At 33.8% G+C, this 18,419-nt stretch overlaps 1 protein-coding gene across 1 annotated transcript in view; it reads right to left on the reverse strand.

Annotated features, from left to right (window-relative positions):
* Window positions 1-3,807: 3,807 nt before the first annotated feature.
* LOC128990516 (collagen alpha chain CG42342-like) overlaps window positions 3,808-18,419 on the reverse strand; it is a 159,535-nt gene continuing 144,923 nt past the window's right edge. The window contains exons 21-25 of the mRNA XM_054412909.1: window positions 16,671-16,697; window positions 12,185-12,220; window positions 9,835-9,969; window positions 8,269-8,409; window positions 3,808-5,142 (exon numbers count right to left, since the gene is read on the reverse strand). Of these exons, the coding sequence (XP_054268884.1) occupies window positions 8,272-8,409; window positions 9,835-9,969; window positions 12,185-12,220; window positions 16,671-16,697 (336 nt within the window). The 3' untranslated portion in view covers window positions 3,808-5,142; window positions 8,269-8,271. The remainder of the gene's footprint in view (window positions 5,143-8,268; window positions 8,410-9,834; window positions 9,970-12,184; window positions 12,221-16,670; window positions 16,698-18,419) is intronic.

Below are 18,419 nucleotides of genomic sequence, written 5' to 3' on the forward strand. Positions count from 1 at the left end.
TGCCCTCTTCATAAAAAAACTGTTAATTACTTGTGAAAAGTCAAGAAAAGCTTACAATATATAGATTACATGTGTCTGTTACAGGTATGACATAGATCTGGAGTATATGTTTCCGATGCTCCAGACAGGGTGTAATACTCCACAGAAGGAGTTGCATTACGCTCCGGCCAGAAAGAAACCTCCTCGCCGACACCCTCTTAAACACCCCCATCATACTTGAAGGGAAACCTATGTGATATCGTGTATAAATTATGTAAAAAGTGAAATATATGTATATATCTAAAACATAAAAATATAATCATTTGCCAAGTTAAATAATAAAGTCTCTCTTTAGTGGTTTTATGAAAGGATTTTATTCAGTTATTTTAAAATTAAAACAACTATACATCTTTAGCTATCTTAAATCTTTAGGTCTTTAGCTATCTTAAATACAATTAAAGTATTTTTTTTTAATTTTCCTTTCACCACCTCTAAATGGGGATCTGATTCTAATTGGCACAATAAAAAATAATGAAGAAAGAGAGTTAGTGGATATGGGGGCAACACTCTCTCTGCTGAAGGAGGGCATCAGTAGTCAATCTTTGATTAAAAGTAATGTGTGTGAGTAAGGGTGTGATGTTACTACATCATTACTAGTGGAGTACTACTAGTGGCACTAGTGGATTACAAGGGAGTAGCAGGAAACGATTTGGAAATTCTAGGTATTCAGAAATTAGTTATCAGTAATGGGGACAAAAATTATCCTGTAACATTTCGGACACTTAAAAATACCACATGAAGGAAGATTTTTGGGTTTAGATATCTTAAGAGCGATAGATGCTATTATTGATTTAAGACAAGATAAAATTGAGTTTGAGGGAGACCCATTACTATGTGACGATGGCCATTCATTGGAGGGGAAAACACCTAATCCGTATCCCAGTGGAGATTGTAGTATGGCAGGTGGACCTCTCTGAGAAATTGTTTTTGTATCCGGTAAGTGAGATAAGGGTCAGGGCAGTACTGAAAGCGCCACCTGAATCCCAAAGCTTAGCTTTCCCCGAAATATTGTTTGTTCAATCTGGAGATTTAGACGTAAGAGGAGTTTTAGGTGCGCACGTAATAAGTAGAGTTTTTGAAGGACCGGGTACCTAGGGAAATACTACAGTGCATAGTGTACAATGCCAGCTGGTAAATTTGAGTAAAGAAATGTTGAGCCTAGAAAAAGGGGAGCGAGTGGTCTTTAGCTACCCAAGTTGTGAATGTGTGTGTGATTGATGGTCAGCATAAAAGCCGGGAGCTTGTGCTACCAGTGAATGAGCAAGAGAATATGAATAATGATGGGGCTGGGGCAGGATATTCTGCCAGGGTAACCCAAGCCTTTCAAAGCAAAGGCGGGTTCTTTGTTTCAATGGAACTAGTGGTGTCCTTGGGTCCGGTTATTATTATCAGTTGCCAACATAAAGATAAGTACATCCTGTGGTTGTACATATCTGTCTTCAAATTAGACCGACCAATAGAAAGCCTTCATTCCAAGGATTCGCCAAATAAGGAAATTTTGATTATGGTAAATCTAAGAGTTGGGGATTTGCGACTCATGGGTTTCAGCCCGAGAGATAGATCATTCTTCTGTTGATCCCTGCTGGCAGCACTTAGAAAGAAAGAAAGAAAGAAAGAGTTTCATTTCTCCATAAATATACAAATATGTACATAGAGAATACATACATTGATGATGAGTAAGTACAATGTCATCTCAAAGCTTAAACTATGCTAAGCTTATGTGCTTTTATGTGACTGTTAAAAAAGTCATTCAAAGTATAAAATGCATTGTCAAATATTGCCTGACCTTCTTCAAAAAACTTACCTCCTGAGATTTAAGTACTTCCTCGGGCATTGTCAAGTCAGCCAATTTTTTTAACATGTTATAATTCTCTAAATTATAAACCTCTCAATAATCACTTAGGACTAATATTTGCAACCATTCCAAATATCTGAGAGCTCACCCAGGCCCAGCCATGGTGCTGTTGGATAGTTTAAAGAATAAAATTAAAAAACCCTAGCCATTATTTAACCACAACTTTGCCTTGTGAAGTAATTGCATATGTAGTAATGGTGATTAATAAAGTATATAGAGACTAGCTGACCCGGCGAACTTCGTATCGCCTAAGTTATAGGTTTCCCCTAAGACAGACCGATGGAAAGAAAGTACCGTTACGTTTAATTTTCAAGATGATCTCGTTCGCATCACTCAATCACGTCCTGGTTGAAGTTCGTTCGCTACGCTCACTCACCTTTGGGTTGGAGCTCGTTCGCTACGCTCACTCACCTTTAGGTTGGAGCTCGTTCGCTGCGCTCACTTGCCTTCAGGTTAGCTCGTTCGCTACGCTCACTCGCCTCCAGGTTGAAGTTCGTTCGCTACGCTCACTCACCTTTTGGTTGCAAATTAGCTGTTGTCATAAATGTAAAAGAAATAATAGTGCTGCACCCTGTTGGTAATCCTTGTAACTTTAATGCTATTGAACATCATAGAACAGAACCAACTTGTTTAATTGAAACATCTGTTAAGATTCATTAATTCCATTTCTCATAAGGTTAACATGGGAAACTCCAGAGCCACTGGGGCGGAGCCCTTTTAAGAATTTCGAAACGGGAAATAGTTTACGTCCGATTCGCATACCTACAGAATTTACACACCAAATTTCATAACGATCGGTGAAGTCGTTCCGGAGGAGTTTGCAGACAAACACTGTGACACGAGAATTTTATATATTAGATTTAATTGTTGTTCTTCATTCCCTAGCCATCCTGTGCCACAAAAAGGGTTAATAAATTCATTGGAGTAAAATATTTGGAGTAGTACTGCACCTACCAGGAAAATGGCCAGAACAGCAAAATGCTCGGAATATCCGAGGAGCATATTAATGACCAAAATAATTGCTTCTCTGACATTTATTGATCAGAGCAGGAGACTATGATGATGATTTTGTTATTGCGGGCGTTGTTCAATATTTTTACACTATTGGGGGAGATGAGGATAAATGTTTCCTTTACCGCAGGAGATGTTCAGGAGTTTGGTCCAATTGCAGATATCAACGATAGTTTCGGTGATCACGGGAGGCAATGATGGTGTTTCCCTGATCACGAGGGATAAATAATATGTATGGGGATTGTGGGAGACAGTCATGTTCTCCAATCTCCGTATGACCGTAGACTAGTAGAGGTCGAATTAGCAGGGTTCTGCTGCACTAACTGACAGGGTTTAACACGTTCACTGCGGATGTATCCGATCGGATACGGGCCGTGCGCTGTTCAGGTGCTGCCGTAACCGATCGGATACGCTTGGCAATGCCTTTCGTATATCATCGTTTTTGCTCTAGCGTCGGTCGAAGGCAGACCTATTCCACGTTAGCGTGTAGTCGGTGACTTGCTTTTTGTTGTGTTGTAGGTTGGTAGTAAAATTTCCCCATAAAATCCCTGTCTGGCAAACTTAAAAATCAACTTGTTGTCCCGTCTTTCTCCCTCAAATTGGCAATACGATGGGACCGGCTACGTTCCAAGCAGTGCTGCTATCTGTGAGTGTTTAGCGAACTACGTCGACTCTTGTTATAAACCAGGACATCACCGCACGCTATTTGCTATTCGTCATACCGAAATATGAGAGCCAATTCACTCCGCAATCGGGTTTGTTCGACGCCTGCCATTTGATGGCCCGCAGCGAACAAGTTAAGGAATGCTAAAAAAAAAAACAGTCTGTAAAGAATATAATGTGATGTTTAATTATTGACATTTTCATAAAACTGTTTTAATATTTGGCACTGATTGAAAAAAACAGCAGTCAATTTATTATACAAATAAATAAAAACTATTGGAAATCCGCCATTTAACGTCTTTTACACTAGGTTTAATATACAGTTTTATCATCTAAAAGTTTACAGTTTACAGTTGTTTTGTACATAAAAGGTAAGTGTTGAAAGTTATTGTTAAGGAAGAAAAATTTAAGTTGGCTTTAACGTATCTGTAGACAAATTAAATAAATGTATCCTACTGTCAAATATTCAAGGTTAACTGATCTTACTTGTTTCTATTTAATCCAAGATTGATTCTAAAAGACTCTTCACAAGGAATTTGCATGCTCCAGTCATTACAAAACTACAATTTTTAACATTTTTGCCAATACAAAAATAAGCATTAATACAATTAAAATACAGTATTTAATAAAAGAAACATTTATAGTTGTTTGTGATGGTACTGAACTCAGTTTTTAATAGTAAGATTTACATATTTTAGAAATTAGGCTTCAAAAGTGAATCTCTTATATTTGTTGTTTTGTGCCTGGATAGAATATATTAATTTATGTTGTTTAGCTTGTAATGATTTATTTTAAAAGTATGTACATAGTTACAGTACCTACCAAATAAGTGTTTGAAACAAGTATTTATGAAGAAAGAGGAGTATTAGGAACTGATAATACATACAAAAGTTTGATAATAAATTAAAGCGTTCTTACCAAATGCTTAACACACACAAAATACTATACATGTAAAACTAAAACGAAAAGTAATAACACAAGGCAAATACATTCAACTAACAAAGGTAATAAAGGCTAGCTGAAATTTTGAATTGACAAAGAGCTACATTACTAAACCAGTGTAATAAATTCTTATAATCACAATGTAAACAATCAATTCTTTTTGTATTGTTAGAACATGGACTAAATATTCTATTAATCAATAATTAATCAGCATGTAACCGGAAAATTGATGAAGCTTGTGTTTAAAAATTCAATTCCAACTTTCATTTCAAACCCTTAACTCCTTTGGTTAATTTCTTATCTCCTAAAAGTCTACATGTACGTAAAACATTTAAGTAATATTCAATGTAAATATCAAGGCACTATGATGTATAAAAAAGTTTCTAATATGAGGTAAAAAACTATGACTTACATATAGTTTTGTTCTTATTTACATCAAGTAGATAAAAACTTAACAAAACGAAAACGAAAATGTTTTTTTCTATTATGTACAAAAATAAAACATTTAACTAAGCTAGCTGTCACTTCACTATCACTTCACTAGAGTTCTGTATCTGTTTCTGGTGGGTATATGTACATGGCAGTAGACTCTGTCAAATATTCATCTCGAAATGCTTTCATTTGGTTTAGACCTGAAACATATTAATTAAATTATTTTCACATGACTTTGTCAGTCAGAAGTCTATGATAGATCTCCCATATATTTTTATGAACATTTTTCCATCTTGAGGTTAAAATTGGATTAAAAATATGAATTTGTTTGCTTATTCAAATATAACGGTAAAAAAGGTTAAATTAAAACCTATCTTTATCTCAGACAAGATCCGTTTGCAGACCAGTCGCCCAATCTAAGTTGACATAACATTCTTTATATTCTTCATACAATATCTTCATTTTGTTGCCCCTCAGCTATGATAATCAGGAGGTAATGACAAGAATATCTTGATGTAATACTTTAATACTTTTCAATGAAATGGCGGCTGGCCATACAAAGTAGGTACCATACAAAGTAGGTATTTTAAGCCAAGTATGAATGGAGATGATTGTAGGATGAGTGGCACGATCTTGTGGTCTTGTTAGTGACTAAGGCCGACATATTTTTTATACATATACAAAGCCTTCACCTTTTAGCGAATTTCCCTATAGGGAAGTAGCTATTACAGTAGGTGGCACGGTAAGACCTAGGCCCAGGACCGATATACTTTTTCATTTTCTTCTCCAGAGGCCAAAAACACCATTCGTAAAAATTGTGTATGTCTATGCACAAATACTAGAAAAAAACCCGTATGGATCATAAACATAAACAAATGACGTTGTTGGCCCGAATCCTATACTAATAGCATTGAACATATGTTTTGGAAGTTCCATTTAAGCAATGTTAAATCATGTTTATTTTTGGGCCAAAAACCTCATTTGTTTATGTTTATGATTATGATCCATACCGGTATTTTTCTAGTATTCGTGATATGTATGTATATATTTTTTTGTATCATTATGAACGCAAAAACTTTGTCCGATTAGGAGTAATTTTTGTCAGATTTTGATGAAATTCGGTTTAAAGGTGTAAGACAGGATAAACTTGAATGAGTTCACAGAGGGTTTTATGGGGAAAGAATATGTTTTTCTCATTTTTGACCCTAAAAACACAACATTTCCTAATCTCTCTCTAAACCTTTTTAAAGAGCTTAAAAAACCAAATATTTTAGTACAGTACATCAAAGGGGTTTTGTACAATTATTGGTGGCGGAGAAAATTCAAAAAAATAAATTTAAAATTCCCATGTTATTCTTAAGGAGAATATTGTAAGATGTTGTAGTTCACTTGTTTATGGATATATTTTCATCAAACTTGGCAAATTTTTAGTTTCACAAACTTCACTAACTTCCATTGATAAAAATGTATAAAAATTTGAACTAATGGTGTTTTTTGTCTCTGCCACATCAAAATGAAAAAGTAAATCGGTCCCGGGTCCATGTCTTACCGTGCCACCTACGGTATTAGCTACTTCCCTATAGGAAAATTTGCTATCACACCGAACACCCAACATATCCCAACACCCATTAATCCTGCATCTGGCAGCTACAAATCTCTGTACTGGCAGGCCAATTTTTACTGTTTGTACATTGTACATTACATAGGTTACTTTAAAGTTGTAAAATGGTGTGCTACCATACAGAAGTGTTTACTATTATATATTTTATTTTTCAGGAGATTACAAGGAACACATTTAAACCATTGACAGATCCCAAGAAATTGTGTAGAACTCTTTACGTGTAAGTACAAACAAAAAAGTAAATGGGCCTGTAAAATTTTTCTAAGGTAGAGGCTTGGGAAAAATACAAAATACTTTTTAATTAGAAATCCAAGATATGCAAAACTTTTAGAAAATGGTTCTTTGGGTGAAAAAAAAGTAAACAAGTCATATTTATTATTATTTGTATGTAAAATTTTTTTAGAATGTTACGTCACACCATGCTAAACACACAGTTGCATCATTCTAGGTTTTTATTCTCAACTTTAAAAATATTGTTACATCACGGTAAGCAAACAAACTATATATAAAAATAAACGTTAGAATCTCCTGTATAAAATGATATAAAGCAATATCTAATACAGTGATTTTTTCTGTTGAAACTTAGCAGTTAAACAAATTGATGCTCAAACAACTAGTGATCCTACTATTTGATTGACAGTAGAGAAACTAGTCATTAATTAGTATTAGTCGTTTGCCAGTGCCAGATGCAGGATTAATCACAGTGCTATTTTTAAGAGGAACATAAAAGGTTACAACTAATAATTTACTAAAAATACAAAGGAAGTTGAGTTGTTTAGTTACAAAAGTGTATTAGTGTGTGCTTTTGTTTAGCGCCCAGCTTTAACAGCATGTGATACTAGGGGACTACAAGTATATTACACTGCGATATCATACAACCTTCTTTGAGGACATACAAGGTCTAGGAGGGCCCCTATACTCCTCTGGGGATGCGGAATACTATCCCCCGGAAAACTAACCCCCCAGGTGAAACGTGACGTCACATAATCTGCTAACTAACCAATATGGAAGCCGTGTCCGCGACTGGAATACTATCCCCCCTAGACAAATCATACTATGTAATTTTAATTTTAATTTGAGTAATTCTGTTGGATAATAGAAAAGGCATGTGGTGAATATAAAACAGATTTTCGATATGTTACAGCAAGTTTGGTTGGTTAGGTTAGGTTAGATTAGAACTGTTTGACAACTAAATTTGAGTGTCCATGACTGGAAAACTGCCCCCCCCCCCCCGGTCTCTGACGTCAATATGACGTAGGAACCTGCTTGAGGGGGTAGTTTTCCGGGGGGCAGTCTTTCGGCGACCCACTCCTCTTCTTTCTTAGGGGGGGGGGGGGGGGGGTTAGAACTGCCACTGGATTTATATATAGAGATGGATCAGAATACTTTCCATAGCTGACCTACTCTGTTACTACAGTGCATAGTTATTGTGTATACCCTTTTATAAATAAGTCCAGTTGGCCTCCTAATTGTAACAAACCAGTGATTTATATTGCAGCACTGCCTTGTAAAAATACTATCAAAAATCACTCCATACAATAACACCTTCTGATGCCTTCATTTTTTGGTGAGATGCATACAAACACAGATAGAATAAAAAACTACAAAATCCCCTTTTAAAAATCTAAAAGTAACACTTGAATAAAAAGTTATCTACACTGATTTGTATATCTCCCATGATCGGAATTTGAGACGTATGGTTTACCTCTTATTTGGTGGGCTGGTAGTTGTTAGTGTTTGGGTCAGGATACTCCTCATATTCATCATCCCCACCATCATCATAGTCCTCCGTCGGGGGCTCCGGGGTAATAGACATGGAGGATGGAGTCGTGTGTTCACTCAACTCCTGCCCCCGCACACACACATGCTTGTTAGTAACACTTACCACTCACTCACACACTCACCACACCACACCCACTCCCTACTCATTTTGCCTCCTCTATTGTGGGATACAATAGTTAATTATTACTAGTTTTTTTATAGTTTATACAACAAATTCTGCATTTTAAAAGAAGAACCAAAAATGCTTTAAGGAAAAAGTGGTCCAAGCGCCTCAATGTTTTTGGGACGCCAGTGATCCAACCTTCCTTCTTGCACCAAAGTCCAAAACGCTAACCAATAGGCTAGCAACACACCAAATGGTTGAACACCTTTTAAAGTTATTGTTTTGATCAGTAACATACATTTTCTTTTGAAATAACCACTCAGTTTCAAAACTATTTACAAACATAAATATAAAAAAATCTATTTACTGACGAATTCACCGAGATTTATTTCAAAACAGTTTCCCATACTTAAAAAACATCAATTTCATGTAATTTCACTAATAGGTTTATATTCGACCTTACCACACATCCAGAACTTGAAAAAGAAGTGGATACAACTGAGCTGAGTAATTCAGCTAAAGTTGTTCCAAATTAAGTTTGTGTTTTTGGTTACTTATTGTCCCAATTTAATAACAATAAACTTTAAAAAAAAGTACAAAAATGAAAATGTCAATAGAGGAGGCAAGAATGTTAATTGCCAAGAAATGTATATTAAAGCTTAAAGCGATGAACTGTACAAATCGCTGAGTGATCTAGTTAGTATCTGTGCTAAATGATATGACAGTGACCAAAAGCATTTTGTCCACTTGTTACCGTTTTTATCTATCTAATCTCTTCAATACATCTGAAAAGTTGACCTTATTAGGTCAAAGTATAACTTCTGTATGTATATAGTTAATCTTGAAAGATTGGGTGGCTTTTAAACATTGTTGAAAATATTGTACAGATATTTTACTAGAATTGTCGATTTTTCTTCACTAGTTCTTCAATAGTTGCACCAAAATTGATTAATTAGATTTCCTTCATAATATAGAATACTATATAATTTTTCACATGTGCTAGTGAACAAAGTCACAGCAAAGTGATCAAAGTCATATTTTGGACCCAATTTTGAATGTGTAAAATTATGCAGGAATTATGAATAATCTGTATTTCAATCTCTAAAAAGCATTACTATTGAAATCAAATTTGAAAGCTAAAATAGTAAAGTAATATCTTGAAAGCACTATTTTTTTTATCTCTCTACCTTTTATTTCCCTCTTGTTACTCCAAAATAGTAAGACCAAATTTAAGTAACAAAATCAACCATTTCAGACTTGATGTGAGCAATTAGAACTTTTTGTTACTGATGAGTCTATCTACATTTTGTACTCTATAGTTGGTACTGCCACTGAGGCTATCTACATTTGGTTATGGTTGGTACTACCACTGCTAGTGCTACCAACCTTGGGTGGTCTCCAGCCGCAGCCTGGTAGTGGTAGTCCATCGGGGCCGATGGGACAAGGTGCGTCCAGTCCAGGAACTCCCTGGTCACCTTTGTCTCCCTTATCGCCCTTTCTCCCTCGCTTTCCGATGGGACCCTGGGGGAGAAAGAGGTTAGTCAGTTAATCCAGGGAAGACAAACATTTAGTTGGACCTGAATGAGTAAAACAAGCAGAGTCCAAACAGTAAAAACATATTACATTTTGAATGTGCTAAGTGCTTTTATAAACTTTGTTGTAATGGTCAAAACCCTATTAATAACATTGACCTTAAGTTAGATATTTTTAATTTGTAGCCTGATGCAGGACCGTAGCTATTCTAGGGGGGGGGGGGGGTTAGTCCTAAATTTGCCGGCCTTTCACCACACAAATTTGGATTTTTTTCTAAATGCCAATGACAATTTACACTAAGTCTTAACATGAGGAACCAAAACTTTTTATGAAAATGGCCTTAACGTTTGATAATATTTTTGCTTCGTTATTAAAAATGTAATAATTTAAAAATTGGTATATTATTATGAAACCCTTAAACCTGTAAGTAGTACAATATTGTTAAGAGAACAAATCAAAGATATTCTGTTATATGTGTTTATTAAACTGCAGTGATCATATAGACCTGTCTATAAAAAAAGTCATGTTGAGTGCGGGCCGATCAACGAGGACCGGCTGCCAGACGCTTGCTCAGGCCGGCCCGGTCATCTGTGCCCGGCCGGGTCCCGCAGAAATTAATCAGTCAAATCATTAACATCTGCTGCTATTGGGGACCTACCATTATAGTGATCATTATAGTCACCTACCATCGCAGCAAAATTGTGAACATCTACTGCCATCACGAGAACAACATTATCGTCATCTACGAATCTGGAAAAATCTTAAACTATTCGCGCTATCATGGGGACAGCATAATCGTTACTTACAAGCATGACGAATAATTAGTTTTAAAAACAATTTGCTGTTTAAAAAAGTCATTTTCTACAAAACAAATTATATAGCAACCTCAATTTTACCGCCCCCCAAAATTTGCTGCCCGAAGCAAATGACCCCCCCTTGCGCCCCCCCCATAGCTTCGGCCCTGGCCTGATTACAAATACCTTTCTCTAGATCATCAATTTTTTTCAAATGTCTTCTTATAACTATTTTAAAACTATTCCTCAACTATTTTACAAATCAAGATGTGGAGATAATTTGGTATACTTAAATTATTGTATGTAGGCTAGTGTAGAAAGTTGAGCGAGATATGCCGTATGTGATAGTTATCAATACATGGTATTTTATGCATGGAAGGTTCTGCTTTAAACAGATATCACTAATATTGGACTCTAGTGTCCACTTAATTTACGAATCCTGAATAACATGAATCAGAGTGAAACAATATATATAACACATTCCACGATTTAGTAATTGGTTATGAGTAAAATATTATAAATTATAACTAAAGTGTTCCTATGACCACACTGTGAATGCGATACTCCCTGGTGTGGATTAACGTCCACACGAGTGAGTACTACGACTATCCTTAGTACTATCCTGATAATTATACCAATTCGTATATACCATGGAAAAATGTGGTTCGGATTCCACTATAAACTGTAGGTCCCTTAGTTGCCATTAGCTGTATAAGCTATTAATTAACAGCTGTGTCTAAGGAATTTCGGCCTTAGTCACTAACAAGACTACAAGATCGCGCCACTCATCCTACACTCATCTTCATTCATACTTGGCTTAAAATACCTACTATGTATGGTCGCCATTTCAGTGAACAGTATCAACAGTAACCATCAAGTATTAAAATTAACTGTACGGCAACCAAAATAAATCATGAAACCAATTTGTAATCCAAGATACCGAAAGATTTACTGGCCAAACATTTTCTTGGTAAGTTACAATCATATAGCTTTTAAGTCCTGATGGCTTAGATTACCTATCTAATGTAGTTTATAATATTAATCAACATAATAAAAAAACATGCAAAACAATTTAGAAATATTATGTAGCCTACCATAGGAATAAAACTTGGTTTATATTGTGATAGTTGATAAACTTTGTAAATTAATACTGTAATGTACATCAATTTATTTTGAAACCAAGATTGACCACAAAAAGATTACATGGACTAATTTAATTCTCCAACTCAAGAATAATCATGCGGGTGAATTTTTAATGCAGTGTTACAAAACCGAGCTTTCTGTAATAGTTTGTGCATTTTAGTGCGGTTATGAACAAAATATAAAATAAAAAGTGCAGCTTTATAAAAATATTCGTACACTTTATTAGCAAAACATAATTATTATTGAAGTTTGACTTTGGTACTTACCGCTTCACCTTTTGTGCCCTTGTCTCCCTTAGGTCCCTGAAATTTGAAAATGATTAGTTATTAAGATTACATAACACTCAAGAGTTTAATTGCAAAGAAAAGGGAATGCAGCTTTTGTGACTACTTTTCTGGTTTTGAAATTCACTTAATAGAATTTATTTCTGGTAAAAATTCCTCTAAGGCAATACTTTTAAAAATGGCTTTTGAGAAAGATGTGTTCTGGTAAAAATTCCTCTAAGGCAATACCTTTAAAAAAGGGCTTTTGAGAAAGATGTGTATGTAAGAAAACAAATATTTTAATTAGATAAACGTAGCTATAGGCATCTAATTATGATTATATTACTTTTTACCAGTAAAACCATATATTAAACATAAACTTTTAAAATTCCATTAATTATTAACCAACCCACCATTTAAAAAAATATTCATGTTAAAAACTCTAACAAACTATGGAATAAAAATAACTGAATAATTCTATAGAAATTGCATCCAAATACAAATCTTCAGAAAGTTTGGTGGACACAGTCTTCGTTTGTTATTATATGTGATAAAGATTCAAGAAAGATGAACATTCGACATGCCTTGCATAGCAAAAGATTTGAAAAAAATACAAACAGATAGTATGTAACAGCATAATTTCAAGAAATAATAAAACATAGTGTTAGCAAATCACTTAGGGAAATACTTTTGATGCAATAAAGTCATCTTAATTTGTTAGTAATGGCAGGATTAAAAATGTAGGAATTAAAGTAAATAGTACAGAAACACACATACTATAGTAAACAATATTCATACTACTTATAAATTGTTAATACATATTGTAGCCTAGCAGTATATTCTTTTACACATTAGAAATTCTCTCAGTGATGATTGTATAATGTAAACACTACTCCTATGAAAAGACATTTTTTCAATAATAATCTAATCTGTGATATTGAATAATAAAGTACAGTTTAGTTTATAGTGTCAGATACCTACACAATACCTGACTTTAAAAGAAAATACTCATTCATGACCATAATATAAAAACTGTCTACTTTTTTGTTCAAACAATTCTTAATAGTTTCCAAATACAGTTTCCATAATACAGTAATAAAAAAATTAAATTGAACCAATAATATGATGCAATATGACAAAAAAACTTGAGCTCGGGTGGAAAAGAGTCACTTTACGGGTGTACAATTACAATAGTGATGAAATATACTACTTTACACACCATCAACCTAGTTGCATCAAACTGGAGGATAACTTATTGGGTATTTACTCAGGGGAGGTATAGATGAGCTTACGATGGCAGCTGTGGGCTTCTCATTAGCTGAGGGAACACCATTACCGTAACAATACGGTTTGCAGCCATCGGCCTCGGTGGTCTAGTGGTTAGCGTGCCGGGCTGATATGCTGAGAGTCCCGGGTTCATATCGCGTAGGTGGCACTAACTTTTTGACTAAGATTTTTTCATTATCAGCAAGTTTGGTTGCTTTGGTTCGGTTATGACAGTTTAATTTTATTATTAAGTCATTATAAAATTTTAATTGAGCAATTTCTAGTTTTATTTAATAAAAAAAATTATTTTTTCTATTAATAAACTTTTTTATATTATTTCATTATCAGCAAGTTTGGTTAGTTCGGTTAGGTTATGATAGTAATTTTATAGTAAAAAAAATATAAAATTGAATTTGAGGCATTTATAATTTTATTATAAAATTAAAAAATTATATTATAAAATTTATTATAATGCCTCAATCGTACCTCCCCTAAGTCAGACCCAACTTATTGTAAGCTACAGAATATATATTTTTTAATGTAAAATGTCCCAATGAACCATTGTAGTATGAAAAAATAGTAACACACACAATGAAAAGCTCTTACACTTTTGTCCTTTTAAGTAAAAAAGATTTTTTACAGCAGGTCCATCTCCATACATAGATTGTATGTCTAGTCACTATCAAGTAGAGTCAACAGTGTATAGTCAAATTGAAAAAAATCCTGGATAAAAGGCATTGACATAAAATTTAAATTTACATATTTTTAGATTCTAAACTTAAATAATACATCATATTTTGAGGAAACTTTAGGTTTTGTCTAAATGTAAAGCGAATATTAGGCCCAATTCACACAATGTCGTCTCGCATAGTGAAGAAACAACTCACAATTTACACACAAAAACAACTCTACACAACAAGGTTGGTAAGTACAAGCACACTATACACTAGAAGGTTCGTAAGTATAGTCCTTTCAAATCATCAATTATCTCCACAACAAAATGTAAAATTCCTTGGATTAATTTTGAATAAAAATCTTAACTGGGCATCTCAAATTGAAAATTTAAGTAAAAAATTAGACCCTTGCATTTTCTCAATAAGAATAATCTCACAAGTAACGAATCTAGAAACCCAGCTAATAATATATCATGCATATTTCTCATCATTAATGACATATGGTATCTTGATCTGGGGTAACTCTCCTCATTCAAAAAAAATTTTTAAATTACAAAAATAAGTAATACGAATTATTGGCAAAGTTCCCTCTAGAACCCCTAGTAAAAAACTGTTTCAAAACTTTAAAGTTCTTACTTTTTACGATCACTATATTTTGGAAATAGCATGCTGGGTCCATAGAAACCTCTCTACTTTTATGGAGACCCAAACTCAACATAATTACAATACAAGAAAAAAGAATATTATCAAACCTGTAGCTCATAATTTACAAATATTCGAGTCATCACCACAATACATTGGTCCAAAAATCTTAAATAACTTACCAACAAGTTTAACTACTCTAGAAACTCCCTATAAGTTTAGACTTTATTTAAAAGAATGGCTCAAGACTAAATCTTTTTTTTCCTTGGCAGATTATTTTAAGGACTGCTGGAATTAGGTATAAGTAAACCTTCACACTCCTGCTGGCTCAATTTTTTTGTCATGTAAAAATGTTGTATTTTGGGAAGATTCAGTTGTTTTATGTAAATACAGATGTATTAGTTTTATCTATTAGTTTTAAGTCTTTATTTAACCATTGACAATATGTCCTGTTATTATAATGTAATGACATGTAACTCAATAAATAAATAATAAATAAATACAATATTTGCAGTCCGAACAACGGGTGCGCTACGGACATGCCACTTCCGATACGCCACGAGGGACGCCGAAGCGACGTGGCGGTGGCGGGAGGGCGGCCGCCCGCGCCACGTCACTTGTGTGTGCATTGACCAATTTGTTTACATGGGGAGGCGAGGAACGGACATATGTCCTCGCCACGTCCGTGCCACGTCTCCGCCCGACGTCCGTTCGGTGTGAATTGGGCCTTAAACAGAATGTATTTAAATATCATAACTCGAGTTAACCAACAGTAACCTTCCGTATTGATAGAATATGAGGGTGAGACATTGTATCACATATACTTTTTTAAAGCCAAATTAAATTATTGAGTAAAAATATTAAAAAATATAAGCCTTTTTTACACAAATCAACAAACTGTAAGAAAATAATAGTTTGTGCCTTCTACTCTATAACCTTACAAGTACATTTTACTTCTCTGATATAAACAGTTTTATCTAAACATTGTTTCCTTCTTCCCTAGTCCCTTTTTTTAATACATGCCGACCATAGTACAGTGATAGTAATAATAACTAGTTTCAAAGGAAGAAAAATGTATTCTAAAACATCTTGAAAGGTATGAATTGTAAATTCCAAACCAATTTGATAGCAAATTATCAATTCTAAAAAAATAATCTTTATAAAAATGTAATCAGTTTTACTAAGTTATGAACATATTAATTGATGTATGCTTTATTGAGTAATGCATAAAGGGGACAGATTATGTAAGATAATTTGACAGAATTATGACAAAAACAGATAAGATAAAATGAGATTATGCATGCAATTTGGATTCTTAGTCACCATCAAGTTACAACTAGACATAGTAAGCTACAGGTGCAATAGTAATATTAAAGACAATTTTTGAAACATTGTCTTAGATAAAAATGTTAAAATACTGTAATTTGAAATATGAAATTAAATAACAAAACAACTTATGTATTTAATGTTATTATATACAACAAAATAAAAAGAACACTCAACAAGGTAGACAGTAAACAATAACACTATAATGTTTATTGTAACAGCCAACAAGCGAGAATCATGCAAATGTTAGTCTAAATTTCCATATTCAAATAAACACAATTTACACTGGATGTTGATTGTGTGACCTTTGCCAAATAATGTTGTGTGGGAAATAGGGTAAATAGATAAAAAGTTTGTAAAAGTGTTGTTAATACATTTTTTTATTAGTAATAGAACATGCATAAGGGTTGTTTTAATTCAAATTAATTAGGATACTAAACAGGAATTATTTTACCCCCCCCCACAATATTTTTTTTAAACAAAGGTTTGTATTGATTCCAAAATAATATTGCTTATGCATTCATAAGAAAGCTCGCTACTTTAGTAACATGCACAAAATGCAATGTAATTAATTACAATACCTCTGTACCGGGTATTCCATCAGTACCCTAAAATAGAAGCATGGTTAGTATAACACTCACAAATTACAATTATTAATGTAAAATGTTATTAAAGCTCTGGGAAACACAGTTAATTAGATATAACAAATACTAAAAAAATAACCAACTAATACAGTAATGGTTTTAATTTACAAATTTTGAAGATGAATTGAGGTTTTCGTTCCAATGAATGTTAGTGACTAAAGTTAAACTGTTAATGAGTTAGACTCCCAAAAATGTTTCAATCTCCCATGGCATTTGCATTTACTAACAAAACTACACATAGGTACACTATACTATAGGTACACAAATTAGGAAAAGATTGAAGTAGAACACAACCAACCAAAAAGAAATACTCTTTTACATACTCACACAGGGAATAGAATAATCCTAAGGGAATAGAATAATCCTATATATAATACGAGTCAAGTTTGAATACTTGTTATTTCAATCTGAGAATCGGCTCACACAAAAACTTTTATATTTACGGAATAACTAAGTTCTGTGTCAAAAATAAGTTCTAGACCTGTGGTATAGCCAGGAAAAATTTATTTTTGCCATATTATGAGTAAAAACTTTTGGAAATTTAACATGGGGCATTATGGGAAAACATTCCACCATTCTTGTAATTTTGTTTACATTTTAAGACCTAGAATTTTGTCAACTTGAGAAAGAGAGAAAGAGAACGACTCGACTTTGCTCCAGTTCATTCATAGAGTGAATAATCGTTTGATGTATAAGAATTTGTATTACATTATAAAACTTCCCAAAGTAATGAGTTTCTAATCCATTAAAAAACTATTCTTATATGGTGAGAAGATTTTCTTACTGCTGATAGCCTTTTTCAAATTCAGCGTGAAAATTACTGGGTATTTTCTGAAGTTTGGGCCGTTTAGGGGAACCAAACAAATTGTTAAAAACTCTTCCTTCTCATCATTTCAGTAAACTGTAATATTATTATTTTAATAGAAGTTAAATAGATGTCAATAAAAGATAGACGGCAAAATAATATTTTTGGGATGGATTTACATTGACCTAAGAATACTCTCAGAGTATAGTGATAAAGTTCCCCAAGCAAATCTCGTTCCCCAGGTAGGCCTACTATAGCTTTAATTAATAAAAATTTTATGTACACTCAAAATAAAATGCTTTTAGTTATTAATAGAAGATATGTAAAAACTCACAAGCATCGGAAGTTTACATGAACCAAATATATGAAGAAGTAGAACAGCTAGTATTTAAGAAGTTTTACATTTGTATCAGAGATGGAATTCTTTTGTTTGTGTATGTAGAGTAATTTGTGTCTCTAGAGCTTTTTGTTAGGCGAGGGAACCGATTGCAACGTAGCAATAAACTATTTGCGAGAAAGCTTACATGTATAGAAATGATCAACATACATTTTATCAATGAGAAAAACAAAATTTGATAGGGTAACGTCCTACGTTTACTACAAATAGGCACAAATATTTCTCCCTTTAATGTCTCCTGTGTTGATGGGTTATAAGTTTGTTGCACATTGTAAGCTATTATTTAACTCTAGCCAGAGGTGGACTCACCAATTTGCTATTAATGGACCAGGGCTGATTTTTTCCACCCTACCCAGTATCAAGGAGTGCAGTAGACTCCCAAAGTTTGACTAGCTCAATGTAAATCTGACTTTCCGAGCTTACCCAGAATTCCAAATCTTATAATTCAGTTTAAACATTTACTGGGCCAAGACTTGGCTGAAAA

The sequence above is a fragment of the Macrosteles quadrilineatus genome, unplaced genomic scaffold, assembly GCF_028750875.1.
Source record: "Macrosteles quadrilineatus isolate MER2022 unplaced genomic scaffold, UCM_ALF_1.0 Scaffold_3__2_contigs__length_128488019, whole genome shotgun sequence".
NCBI classification, from domain to species: Eukaryota; Metazoa; Arthropoda; class Insecta; order Hemiptera; family Cicadellidae; genus Macrosteles; species Macrosteles quadrilineatus.